A 14204-nucleotide genomic window follows, 5' to 3' on the forward strand; every position below is an offset into this window, starting at 1 on the left:
TTTTCCTTCTTCTTTTCCAAGCAAGCAGAGGGGAGAGAGAGGGACAGACTACTGCATGCACCCCAAGTAGGATCCACTTGGTAACCCCTATCTTGGGCAGATGCTCTGCCCATCTGAGACCATAATTACAACCGAACTATTTTTAGCACCTAAGGTGGAGGCTCCACAGAACCATCCTCAGTGCCTGGGGCCAATGCACTCAAATGAAGTGATCTATGGCTGTGATCATAGAAGAGAAGAGAAGAGAGAGAGAAAAAGAGAGAAGAGGGAGGCGGAGGGGAAGGAGAAGCAGATGGTCACTTCTCCTGTGTGTCCTGACTGGGAATCAAACCCGGGACATCCACACGCTGCGCTGAAGCTCTACCACTGAGTCAAGAGGCCAGGGCACAAAAATATGTTCCTAAAAATATTTATTTTCCTGCTTCTTTTATCAATTTCAGCTTTAGTATAAGAGCCCGAGGATAATCTAAAATATGTTCTCAAAAGAGTTGATCCCAGTCCTTTAGTGAACTATGAAATCAACAGTGGGTCTTATTCACCTTTTTTTTTTTTAAATGAAATACAATATAATAGAAGAGAAAATAACAGTATTTCCCACATAGGAAGGTAAAATACTATTTCAGGAAAATTTTGTGTGTACTGGGGTTGTTATGAAAAATGTCTTAGTGCAGGTCAGAGTAAAAAAGAAATTTGAAAGTCACTGCTTTAAAGCAATTCCTATGATGTTAATAAAAGAACAATGTTTATTCTCTCATATCTACTCTACAAATTATTCTCAACAGGAAGACAAAGTTGTAGCCATTATTCTGTCACTATGGCTAGCCAGAATAATGCTGAGTCCTAGCTTTAATCTTTTAGCTCATAATCAGAGCTGGGATGCAGTGCTTTCTATGCACTGTATTCTGCATCAAGGGGAAGTCCTATTCTTTAGGGACAGGTTCATCTAAAATAATGCCAGCCAGATCTGAGTATTGAAGTATCTACAACTTCTTAATAAAGCCCATAAATAGACTACTCATTACCCTATGTGAAAAAAATAAGCCTCTATCTCTTTAGAATTACATACAATGAAAATAACCATAAAGAAAGAATACCACCCATTTACAGCATTTCTATGCATGGCCTGAAATTCGGGTGCACAAATATACTCACAAACCTAATACTTTAATTCTTGTTAGCCAATACACTCCTGGAAGTGGAGAAAACACAATTCAAAAGAAGGGTCTATAAACTTGCTGCCCTTATTTATAAGGTGTGGTAAATAAAATTATTCTACTTTCAAGAAACTTTTGTTTTAAACAGAAAGCACACACCTCTTTGCCCTCCTTAAATAATTTATTTGCTTCGTGGGCTGCGGCTGCCACCTGCTGGCTCTTCAGCTGACTCAGCTTGCTATCTGGATTCCGTAACCGGGTGATAATCCGAGTTGACCCGGACGTTCCTCGTCCACCACCAGGAGACTCGCTTATTTCCCCATTAGACTTTTCTGATTTGAAATCACCTGTTATCAAACAAAAAGACAAAAATAATTTCTAACAGTAGGTAAATTATATATGATACTACTTTATCCCAAATTCATATCTGATGTACATCGAAGATCCAGAAAGTAAACAAAAAAGTCCTTGAAAAGCCAAAACAAATGTATTATTTCTTGCACATTTTACTTAAAAGAAAGATGTCAGAACTGGACTGTGAGTTAATTATTATTTTACAGAAAATTCAAACTTGCCAGGTTATCTGTTTCAAAACTCATCTCACAGACAGAAAACAGGAAGGGCCGCTACAAATTTACAAGTTAACAAACATATTAAATCAAAATGCACACTAATATTTTCTTATGTACTAAATGTGGATTTCTGCATAAAAAGTAAAAGATATAATTAATTTTAAAAAGATTTCCAATGAAATTCTGTTTAAACACCTAATGGTTGAAAGCTTATAAATATGAATGTTAAGTGAATTTTTTCTTAAAGTATCCAGATTATTATCTGTATATAAAAATAATTATATATGTGAAAATCAACTAAGTTAGTTTTTTAAATATAATCAAGGTGTCTCACATTTTCATAGTACCTTAATTTTTTAATGCAACAGATTTAACTGCCATGGAGCAATTTCTGCTTATTTCCATATATTCTGAAAGGATTCACCTCTATCCAATTTACACTGGCCAGATAGTTGAACAATATCTCATTTTTCTTTTTTAATTTAAAGCTTTGTAAAATTAAGACAGTATGGCATTGACAAACGAAAAATAAAAGAGAAACTTACTATACTTTATAATATAAAGATGGCCTTTTAAGTGCAAAAGAAACTGGATTGGGAAAACTGGCTATCCATTTTGAAAAATACAAAAGTTAAAACAAGTTGGTAAACATCTTAATTTTACGTATTCATCACCCCTTCCTTCCTTTGGGGATATGCTTTCCCCCACTAGGACCACATAATTCTGCCAGGACTGCAAGTAAGTGTCTTGCCCTATGGAACAGCAACGCCATCCAGCATAGCCAGACTGAGCACATCAGTAGTTGGATAGTGACTGACTATCCCAGAACTGGTTATGTGGCCCAAGCCCTTTAGCATCCTATTCCAACTTTGAAAATTTGGAAATGGAGAAACAGTCTTCCTTTAGAAAATCTGAAGGTGGAAAAGGGTATTAGTGAGCATAAATTGTATAAATTAAAGGTTGGCTACTTTTACCCACCACATGGAGAAAACCTCCAATAATAAGAAATGATAGTAAGCCCACCCTGGGGGTGGGGTGTGATGACCATGAGAGGAAGATTAAGGAATAACCTCATTTAGGTCATTACTGCATCCAGTAATGCACCTGACATGCCATCATTACTTCTGGACTTCCCAATATTATAAGTCAATAAAATTGCCTTTTTGTTTTAAGTAAGTCTGGTGAATTTCAGTCACTTATCATCAATAAATTCTAAATAATCCAGCAGAGTATTTTAAGATTTTGATCTCAAAATATGGCACTGACTAAATCAAGATATGGTGGTGCTTGGTATTTTGCCATCCCAGGCTGGGAAATTAGTAACTTTTGATATGTGGTAGCAATGCAGCTGGTTACCATCAACAATTTTCTCTTGGATTCCAGACCATGAGTCTACCCATGGGGAAGGTGTATGCCGATATGTTGTATTATGATGACTACATCTTGTGACAGTTTTTTAATCAAGTCCTATAATAAAGACTCTTTCTATTCTAAAGAGAAGAAAGAGAATAACACAGCTTTTTAAAATAAGCCGTTCAATTTAGAGCCAAGAATCCAATATTGTCAAGTTGTCAATCGTTTTTGCCACTTGCTAAGTTTAGTGCAAGTAAGGGAAAAGAGGTGGAACATCATTGCTGTGTAAGACTTGAAAGGAAACCAGGCTGAGAGTGGAGGCCCCTATCTAAAATCCATCGCTCAAAACCCATACTATAAAGGAGTGAATCACCCAGATGGAGCCTGGAGGCAGAGAGGGAGCTGCTTTACCCCAGCCTCTGGCTTTCATTGTTTAATGATATGAGGAGACAGAAGCCTAGATAGACTTTGTTCACCTGAGGATAGAAGAGGACATTTACCTTCAGGGACCCTGGACCACATTTCTATGCATCAGGGATTAGCTGGGGTCTGTAAGGGAGTGCCATTACCCCAGAAAATTCCAAACCTGCCAACCTCAAATTGTTCAAACCTACAGCAATCCTCAGCATCCCATCCGACAACAGCCCGCCAGCATAGGCTGCTAATGCAGAACAGCCTCCAGAAGGAAGATCTTCCCATATGCTTCTCACTTCTCAGCCACAGCCATCCTCCAGAAAACCGATGGCAGCAACGTTTATCAAAGAATGTCCTCTACTAGCGAGATGAATGTTAAACGTAATTAAATTCATAATTTGGCTCATGGATTTTGAGATCAAGGTAAGCTACATCCAGACCTAATAAAAAATAATAAACACACAGAAATGGAAATCCTAGATACAATTTCCAGATGTATTTTTGGGAAACAAGTTTTTGAAAACAAGTTTCAATTGTGGGTGACAATTTTGCATTATGTTCAGCAGAAGCATTTTTGAGTTTGAATACACAAGTTTGTACAGAGCTACCAAAGGTTGGAACTGTGGTTACATACTGTTTTCTACCTTTGCGGCATCCCTCTTTCTTTGGAAATCATTCCTATCCCAATCCAGTCATATACCTTTGCTGGAGCCATCAATCATTATATCTTGCCTGTCCTGGCCACAGATGTGGGAACAATGTGTCCAAGATAGGCCACTCAAATTCTTTCCTCAAGGGCTTTTGATTAGGAGCAGGAGTAGAGGCCTTGCCTTTCGGTCACAGATCTTGGAAAGATATGAATACAAATTGCTGATGCCATTTTCCCTGCCACTTGGAAAAAGCCTGTCTGTCTTAGCAGAGAATGAAGTTAACAAACAAATATATGCAGATCAAAAAGGTGAGAGTGAAAGAAAGAAGACAGAAAGAGTTTTGATACCTGAGGGTCCAGTTATGCCTGACGAGAGCTTGGGTTTCCCCAGTACATAAGTAATTCAATTCCCCCTTTCACTTAAGTTAATTTAAGCTGATTTGGTCACTTGCAACTGAAAAAGTCCTAATTAAAACAGATCTACCTCATAACATACACAAATTTATACTCCAGAAAAATTTAAAACAAAGTTATAGAAGTACTATGCAAGATTACTGTAAAATACATATACATTTTTAGGATAGGATGGTCTTCCTTAATAAGACATAAAATCCAGAAAAACCCTAAAGAAAAAGTTTAATAAATTTACATAAAAATATAAACATTTCTGTATAACAGAAAGAGTTAAAAACAAGCAAAGATTATATAAGCAAGTATAAATGTAAAATCAGAGATTAATAGTCCTAATACTTTATAAAGCATTCTTAAAACTCATTAAGAAAAAAATATCAACTTAAAAAAGGGAAAAATCAGCAAATGATATAAAGAAGTAATACACAGAAAGTTGAACAAACACATGAAAAGAAATTCAACCATTAGTTAGCAGGGATCTGCTGCAAATTTTAAAATGAAATACTTTACCTTGCTGAATTTAGATCAGAGTATAAAGAAATACTTATGTATGTAAATTACTTGCAATATATGTATCACTTTTAATGTACAATGAAGCAATAGCCATCACTAGTTTAAAATGTGCCTAGCAATTCCACTTACTATGTCTATACTGCAAAACATAATTGCACAGGTACACAAAGACATATGGTGAAGATGTTAAAAGGCACCATTTGTAGTAAAAAAAAACAAAACACAAACAAACCTGCTAACACTGTAAATGTCCATTATTAAAGAAATAGTTAATGAATTATGGTTTGTCCATACTGTGGAGTACCATGCAGCAGTTAAAAAAGAATGAATTCATTTTATAACATGAAAAGATCCATTACATGTATTACTGAGTGAATAAAAACAAGATGCAGAACAATACATGCAAAATGATCCTGTTTAAATAAAAAACAAAACGAAAAAAATTTTGTAAACATATATAAATGAAACTGCATGGAGAAAGATAAAAATGTTACACACCAAATAGTTGATGGGGGTTACCTTTGGGGAGAAGGGTGTAAAAAAGATGTTTTCTCTGTGTGCTTTTCATATTATTTTAAAAACAAAAATCAATGAGTGAAGCACTACATGTATTTTAAAAAAAGAAAAGAAAATCTAAATCTTCCCACCCCATCAAACTTTCATTTAAAAAATTAAAAATTAAAAAAGTATATAATAAAAAGCTTGCTTTAATGTATGAAGTGTATTCTTACCTATCTCTTCTTGAATAGAGACAGGTGTATGAGACTCTCTTTCTCCATTTTCAGGGTCATCAGCTGCCTGAGCAGATTCACTCTGGGAAGAATTGGGTTCACTGCTGCTGTGACTGTTTTCCAGACTAGGCTGCATGAAGGCAGTGGTAGCACTAGTGTTACTGCTGTCACATGTCTCGTTAGGTTCTTCTAGAAAAACAGAATAGCTGATTTTTAAATTGGAAATCACATAAAAAATAACTAATTGTCAGAAAAGACATTTTATTGTTTTAGAACTGCATTACAAAGCTAGATTTTAACAAGAAAAGCTGTTCATGTATGAATAATGTAATGTATGAAAAGGAGTTTATAAACAACACCCTGAGTTACTTTTTAAGTCTCCCAGTCTGTTAACTCCAACTTTTAAATCTTTGTCTACAGTACAAAGCAGACAATTTTTCAGGTACCCCAGAGCTAAAGAATAATAAAATGATATAACTATCTCACAAAGCTTATGGCATACCAGATACTGCATAAGTGATTTGGTTGAGATAATCCCTCAGAATCTGATATTTATATACTTACTTTCCAAAAAGAACTCACAGTATTAAAAACAGACTTAAAGAAAATTCTTTATCTGTAAAATTTCTGCCTAAATTCTGACTCAAAATTAACTAGAAGGTAATACCTAAGTGACTGTTAATTTTAAGAGCAAGTTAATAGCATCACTAAAAGCATAGTTCCTAAAACTATATCAAAGCGAACACTACCCATGAACTGAAAACCTAGGTCTTCCCATAGTAATTCAGAAATTTAAAGTCTCCCTCTACACTTTACTGTCACTAATAAAATACTCTTTAAATCAATCACCTAAATTAAAAAGTGGTTGACAGTGAATCACAAAGGCTACCTCTAATATAATACGCGCCTAAATTATTTTTGAGAAAACCCAACAACTTGATAGAAAAATGGGAAATTTCATGAACAGTCACAAAAGAAATGAAAATGGCCTTTGTATATATTAAAATATGCTCAACAACTGAAACTAAGAAATGCAAACTAACACAATATGAAAAAGTACTCTCAGCTATCAGACTGGCAAAAGTCCCAAGTCTCACAATACACTCAGGTGGCTAGGAAGCAGGTTAACAGTACTCCTACATACTGCTGTGGGAATGCAAAATGGACACAGTGGATAAAAGGAAACTGACAATATCCTGAAATATTATATGTGCATTTCCTTTTTAGCAATCCCATGTCCAGAAACCTATTCCAAAATACACTGGCAAAAATACTAAGTTACATATTTACAGAGCTATTTATTCATTGCAGCATTATTTATAACTGCAAAAGACCAGAAACAAACTGTCCAGCAATAGGGCACTGGCTGAATAAAAGACCATACACACAATGAAATGCCATATACTGTAACAGGAGCTAAAGAAATCACTGCATCCGCATGTGAAAGATCTCAAGATTAAATGTAAAAAGAAAGGTACATAACAGTTCTTACAGTATGCTAAATTTTGTGTAAGAACGGGCAAGAAATATGAATGTATAGACATATGTATCTTGCTTTAATTTACAAAAACACCACTGGGAGAAAAACACAAATGAGGCCCTGGCCGGTTGGCTCGGTGGTAGAGCGTCGGCCTAGCGTGCGGAGGACCCGGGTTCGATTCCCGGCCAGGGCACATAGGAGAAGCGCCCATTTGCTTCTCCACCCCTCCGCCGCGCCTTCCTCTCTGTCTCTCTCTTCCCCTCCCGCAGCCAAGGCTCCATTGGAGCAAAAATGGCCCGGGCGCTGGGGATGGCTCTGTGGCCTCTGCCTCAGGCGCTAGAGTGGCTCTGGTCGCAACATGGCGACGCCCAGGATGGGCAGAGCATCGCCCCCTGGTGGGCAGAGCGTCGCCCCATGGTGGGCGTGCCGGGTGGATCCCGGTTGGGCGCATGCGGGAGTCTGTCTGACTGTCTCTCCCTGTTTCCAGCTTCTGAAAAATGCAAAAAAAAAAAAAAAAAAACCACAAATGGCACCTATGTGTAAGGGAAGAGAAGGATTTGGATACCTAGAGGAAAGAGATGCAAATGAAAGTTCTTTGCACATATACAGTTACATAGTTTGACTTTGGAATCATGTACATGTTTTACAATTTTTAAAAAATTAAAATGAGAATAAACTGAAACAACCCCTAAATGTATATCAAGTTACTGGCATAACCACAATTATTTCAAGTAATTTTAGAACACAGTATCAGCCCTGGCCGGTTGGCTCAGTTGTAGAGCATTGGCTCAGTGTGTGGAAGTCCCAGGTTTGATTTCCAGTCAGGGCACACAGGATAAGTAACCATCTGCTTCTCCATCCCCCCTTCTCTCTCTCTCCGTCTCTCTCTGTCTCTTATTCTCCCCTCCTCCTGTAGCCATGGCTCCATTGGTTCGAGCAAGTTGGCCCTGGGCACTGAAGATGGCTTCATAGCCTCAGGCACTAAAATAGCTCAGTTGCAGAGCAACTAAGCAATGGCCCCAGATTGGCAGAGCATCACCCATTCGGGGGCTTGGTAGACTCCGGTCAGGGTGCATGTGGGAGTCTCTCTGCCTCCCCGTCTCTCACTTAATAAAAAACAAACAAACAAAAAAAAACCCACAATATGTTGAATGAATATCCTTATTGGACATACAGTAAAATGACATAAAGAACTGCAAAAAAATCCTAACTGCCATTCAGTAGTCTTATTATTAACAATAATATTGGTACTATAAAATTATTACAATCTCTAAAATCACTTATTATTACTTTAATACACATCAAGATATTAATAATGTTATTGATGAACAAGCTGTATCAGAATAAAGCACATATACAGTATAAATATATTACTATCGTTAGGAACTAAGGCATTCAGTGTAAGGGAAAAGAAATGCAAAGTAAAAGGCGAAAGCTTTATGCGATCTGAAGAGAAACCAGAGTATTAAGAAATGCAAAGTATAAAAATAAAGAAACTAACTATGAATCCCCAATCTGAATCTGAAATGTCAAAACAAACTGATGGTCTTTTTCTTTTTAAAAATAGGTATTTTCTAACACTACTCATTAAAAAAACCCTAGAGGCAGTGCGAGTCCAAGAGTAGTAAGAACTCCAAGGCCCAGATTATGGTCTCTAAATATCATTCCCCCTAAAAGAAACCAGGGCTTCTTGGAGTAATGACTGATTCCAGGTGTGGGGTAGAAAATATATAAGACACAGACATCTTATTCTGCCAAAAGTAGGGAAGCTATCATCTAACACTATTGGTGTCAAAGAAAAAGGACTCAAAATCCAACATAAAGGGTCTCTACTGTTAATATAAATAAAATGAATGAAAACTACAAGAAACTGAAACAAACTGACTATATGAAGACCCATGAGTTCAAATTGATACTTAAAATGAGAAAGCCACATCCCTCCCTCCAAAAGTACCTAACTCTTCAATCACCACTGAAGGTAACTGGATGTCAACTCCTGACTCAGAAAATAAGAATTTAAGACAAACAATTAGGCATTTATTACTGCTCTAACTATATTCCAAGGTATTCAAATACAAACAGCCTGATCCTGGCCAGTTAGCTCAATTGTTGAAGTATTGTCCTGAAATGCCAAGGTTGTGGGTTGGATCCCTGGTCAGGGCACATACGGGAAGCAACCAGTAAATGCACAACTAAGGGAAACAAAGAACGAATGCTTCCCTCTCTCCCTTTCCCTCTCTCTAAAAATAAAACAAAAAAATACCTCACCAACCAGCCTTGGCCAGTTGGTTCAGCAGTAGAGCATCAGCCCAGCATGTGGAAGTCCTGGGTTCAATGCTCAGTTAAGGGTACACAGGAGAAGTGACCATCTGCTTCTCCACTCCTCTCCATAAACCCACTCCCCTTTCTCTCTCAGTCTCCTGCATCAATGGCTTGAATGGTTCGAGCAAGTTGGCCCTGGGCACTGAGGATGACTCCATGGCCTCATCTTAGGCACTACAACAGTTTGGTTGCTGAGCAACAGAGCAGCAGCCCCAGATGAGCACAACATCAGCCGCAGATAGGGGTTGCCGGGTGGATCTCAGTCGGGGCGCATGCGGGAGTCTGTCTCTCTGCCTTCCTGCCTCTCACTTAAAAAACAAAAACAGCCCTGGCCGGTTGGCTCAGTGGTAGTGCATCGGCCTGGCGTGCAGGATTCCCAGGTTCGATTCCCAGCCAGGGCACATAGGAGAAGCGCCCATCTGCTTCTCCACCCCTCCCCCTCTCTTTCCTCTCTGTCTCTCTCTTCTCCTCCCACAGCCGAGGCTCCACTGGAGCAAAGATGGCCCAGGCGCTGAGGATGGCTCTGTGGCCTCTGCCTCAGGCGCTAGAATAGCTCTAGATGCAACAGAGCGACGCCCCAGATGGGCAGAGTATCGCCCCCTGGTGGGCATGCCGGGTGGATCCCGGTCGGGCGCATGCGGGAGTCTGTCTGACTGCCTCCCTGTTTCCAGCTTCGGAAAAATGCAAAAAAAAAAACAACCCAGCTTTAGTTAATGAAGAAAATTTCTTTACAGAATTCTAGTTAAAAATATATATAGCCTGACCAGGTGGTGGCACAGTGGACAGCTGAGGGTCCAGGTTCGCAGCCCCAATATAATACCATGGTCATTCACTTGAGCCTAAAGTTCACTGGCTTAAAGCCCAAGGTCTGGGTGGTCAAGCATGTATGAGAAGCAGTCAATGAATCAATGAACAACTAAAGTGCTGCAAGTACAATTTGATCCTTCTCATCTTTCTCCCTTTCCCCCTCCCCCCACTCTCTCTCAGTCTCTAAAAGACAGAATTAGAAATCACCATATTATAATCTCCAAGCAGATCAATGATTCTGGAAAGATCCTCAATGATTTACAGATTAACAGGGACCTTTACAATGTTACCACCTGAACTGATCAATCTTACAATTTGTAGACATAGAACAGACAGACATCATTAACCTTTTGATGCAATAAAATATGAAGTACTCAGAACATAGTTATGAAATAACTCTGGCCAAAAATAACTGAAAATTAATTTAATCAAGCCTTCAGAAACAAATTAAACACACCAAAAAGAAGGAAACAGACAATCCTAATGTGGGATATTTCATAGGACACACTAAGACTTCAGCAAGTCAACAGCGAGTGAAAGGAAAGATTCAGGGAAGGGGGGGTAGCTTTATATGGAGAGACTCGGGATATATAAAATCAAGTGTCATGTCATATGGGGACCTTATTTGAAGTTATTTCAAACAAAGTAAATGTAAAACAAAGCAAAACAACATTTTAAAGTGAGGAAATTTAAACTGACTGGATATTAACGAATTATCAATTTTATTAAAATTATAACGGCACTGTAATTACATAAGACAATGTCCATATTCTTTAGAGATGTATGTAAGACTGATATAACATGATGTTTAGAATTTGCTTCTAAAAACTGCAGTAGGAAACAGCCCAAATTAACATCACCAGAAAAGAAAAGAAAAACCAGACTGTTGTATAGTTATACAGAGGACTATTATAATGCAATTAATATGAAAGAACTCCAGCAACATACAACATTATTAGTAATATAATATACACTGAAAAAACTTAAGGTCCAAAAAGTTACACTTAACACAATACATTTGCTATAGATTTTAAAACAAAAACAAAAATAGTTTTTAGCAACTCATGTAGATCAACTCAATGAGGCAAGAGTATGTGGGTTATACAATCACTTTGACACCAGGTATTAAGAGTCTTAACTCTATTAGGTTCCCTTATTTTAAAAGGAAAGAAGCCTCACCAGGCAGTGGCGCAGTGGATAGAGCTTCGGACTGGGATGTAGAAGACCCAGGTTCAAGACCCCGAGGTCGCCAGCTTGAGCACAGGCTCATCTGGTTTGAGCAAGGCTCACCAGCTTGAGCCCAAGGTCGCTGGCTCGAGCAAGGAGTCACTCATCTGCTGCAGCCGCCCCCCACAATCAAGGCACATATAAGAAAACAATCAATGAACAACTAAGGTACTGCAACGAAGAATTGATGCTTCTCATCTCTTTCCCATCCTGTCTTGTCTGTCCCTATCAGTCCCTCTGTCTGATTGTCACAAAAAAAAAAAAAAAAAAAAAAGGAAAGACATTATTAGTGAACACAGGATTCAAGGTAACAATCACTTTAAGTAGGGAAGAGGGCAGCAATCACTTTAGGTAGCAGATGGAACTGGGAGAGATGGTTAGAGGGAGATTAGTTTCAAAGCAGGACTTTGCTTTTTGTTTTGGGTGATAGGTTCCTAGGTGTTTATTATTAAAGATCATTTTAAACCTGAATGAATAGCCTGACCTGTGGTGGTACAGTGGATAAAGCGTCAACCTGGAATGCTGAGGTCGCTGGTTAGAACCCCAAGCTTGCCCAGTCCAGGGACATATGAGAAATCAACCACTATGAGTTGATGCTTCCTGCTCCTCCTTGCCCCCTTTTATCTCTCTTTCTCTCTTTCTCTAAAAAAAAAAAAAAAAAAATCAATAAATAAAACCTTTAAAAATCTGAATAAATAAATTAGGAAAAAGTATACAATGACCAGAAATAAATGCAATTAACTAAGGATTATGATTTATCTAATACTGGACCCCTGAGACCAAAGGGAGGAAAATGTTTTAAGTTGAGCAAAAAAAATAAATAGTTTTTGAAAAAGCACAGGTGGCATTGGCTAGGTGGTTCTGTGAATAGAGTGGCACCTCAGTGGGCTGAGGTCGTGGGTTCAATCCCAATAAGTGTACAACTAAATGGAACTAAATAGAAGAAGTTGATGCTTCTCTCTCTCTCTCTCTCTCTCTCCCTCCCTCCTCCTCATACCTTCTCTCTCTTTCTCCCTTCCTCTCTTCCTCTCTCTTTCTCCCTCAGATCAGTGGAAATGTTTTTTTTAATTTTTTTAAAGCATGGGTGAAGCAAGTGTGACTAAATCTTGATAATTTTTAAATCTAAATGTTAGATATATTGGTAGTGTACATTATACTATTCTCTTAACTTTTATGTGTTAAGTTTAAAACTTTTCATAATAAAAGCATTTTATATAAAAGGCAGAAATGGCAAATTTAAAATTTGAGAGCTATAAAACAGTTAATATAATCAACTAACTTGTTAGAAAATACATATAATTAGAAGAAAATAAGTAAATCACACAAATAACATCAGATTCTTCACTAATCATTCCTTTTACAGCTATAGATCTACACTTGTAAAGTGCAGCACACCTAATTTATTACTGTCTAAACATCATCTCAAATAATAATATATAAAAATACCTTTTCATTTATGAGTTCAGAGCTCACTTTTTCATAGAAATATATAAAATAAAAGTAATAGGTTCTAGACCAGCCCACAAAAATTTTATTAGCATATAATATACCCAAGTATGGTTTTAACCAAGAAAATAATTCTGGGATTGGAACTTAAAGAGATTCTGACTATACATATCTAAAAATGCTTTATAAAGTGCTCTCTGCTATTAGGGAGATAATGGGACCTCTTAAAAGTGTAGGCAATCAATCCCCTAACCCATGCATTCTAATCCAAAACAATATTAATTTGTCTTAAGTGGAAAAATGTTTTCCTCCATTTTCACTGAGGATACTGATTTTTTTTTTAAATCATAGTTCTAGAATTCTTCAGCTCTTTACTTCATTAAGCTATAAGATTAAGAAAATCTTGGCCCTGGCCAATTGGCTCAGTGAATACAGCATCGATCCAACATGCAGACATCCTGGGTTCGATCCCTGGTCAGGGCACACATGAGAAGCAACCATCTGCTACTCTCCCTCTTCTCTCCTTCTTCCAATTCTTAATACAAAGTGATTCCAATGATTCAGTGTCAGCCTGGGGAGCTGAAGATAACTTGGTTGGTCTGAGCCTTGGCCTCAGGCGCTGAGGATAGTTGATTTGAGTGTGGGCCCCAGACAGGAGCTGCCGGTGGATCCCTGTCAGGGCCCAGGAGGGAGTCTATCTCACTATCTCCCGTCTCTCAACTTAAAAAAAAAAATCTGAAGCATTTGCTGGAAACCACCATAAAGAAGGTATCATCTATCAACATGTACATTTTAATCATCTAGTCCAAATGTGCTACACACATAGCAAATAGTATAGGTTTTGCTATTTACAATACTAATTTCACTGGACGTGACAAACACAGGAAAATTTTCACAGTTATCCCTCAAACCAAAATTACATATAGTCCTTGATCTTCAACTTCTGAACATAAACACCAAAACCTAAAAAACCTCGCAAAATTCTAAGCAGAAAACTACAAGGAGAAAAATAACTTTTCTATCTGATGGTAAAAGAAAAAATGTTTAAAAGTAAAAAAAAAAAATGAGGTAAAATAACTAGAACGTAATATAACTAGACACTAAAACAAAACAAATTAAAAATAA

General features: G+C 37.6%; 1 protein-coding gene across 13 annotated transcripts in view; it reads right to left on the reverse strand.

Annotated features, from left to right (window-relative positions):
- Positions 1-14204, reverse strand: part of BPTF (bromodomain PHD finger transcription factor) — a 178824-nt gene that overhangs the window by 97010 nt on the left and 67610 nt on the right. For 10 of the 13 annotated variants that reach the window (XM_066386492.1, XM_066386491.1, XM_066386499.1 and 7 more), the window contains 2 exons: positions 5798-5986; positions 1314-1501 (listed from right to left, as the gene is read on the reverse strand). In XM_066386492.1, the coding sequence (XP_066242589.1) occupies positions 1314-1501; positions 5798-5986 (377 nt within the window). The remainder of the gene's footprint in view (positions 1-1313; positions 1502-5797; positions 5987-14204) is intronic. The other 3 variants (XM_066386496.1, XM_066386493.1, XM_066386495.1) reach the window with 2 other exon arrangements.

This window comes from Saccopteryx leptura, chromosome 5 (genome assembly GCF_036850995.1).
Source record: "Saccopteryx leptura isolate mSacLep1 chromosome 5, mSacLep1_pri_phased_curated, whole genome shotgun sequence".
Lineage (NCBI taxonomy): Eukaryota > Metazoa > Chordata > Mammalia > Chiroptera > Emballonuridae > Saccopteryx > Saccopteryx leptura.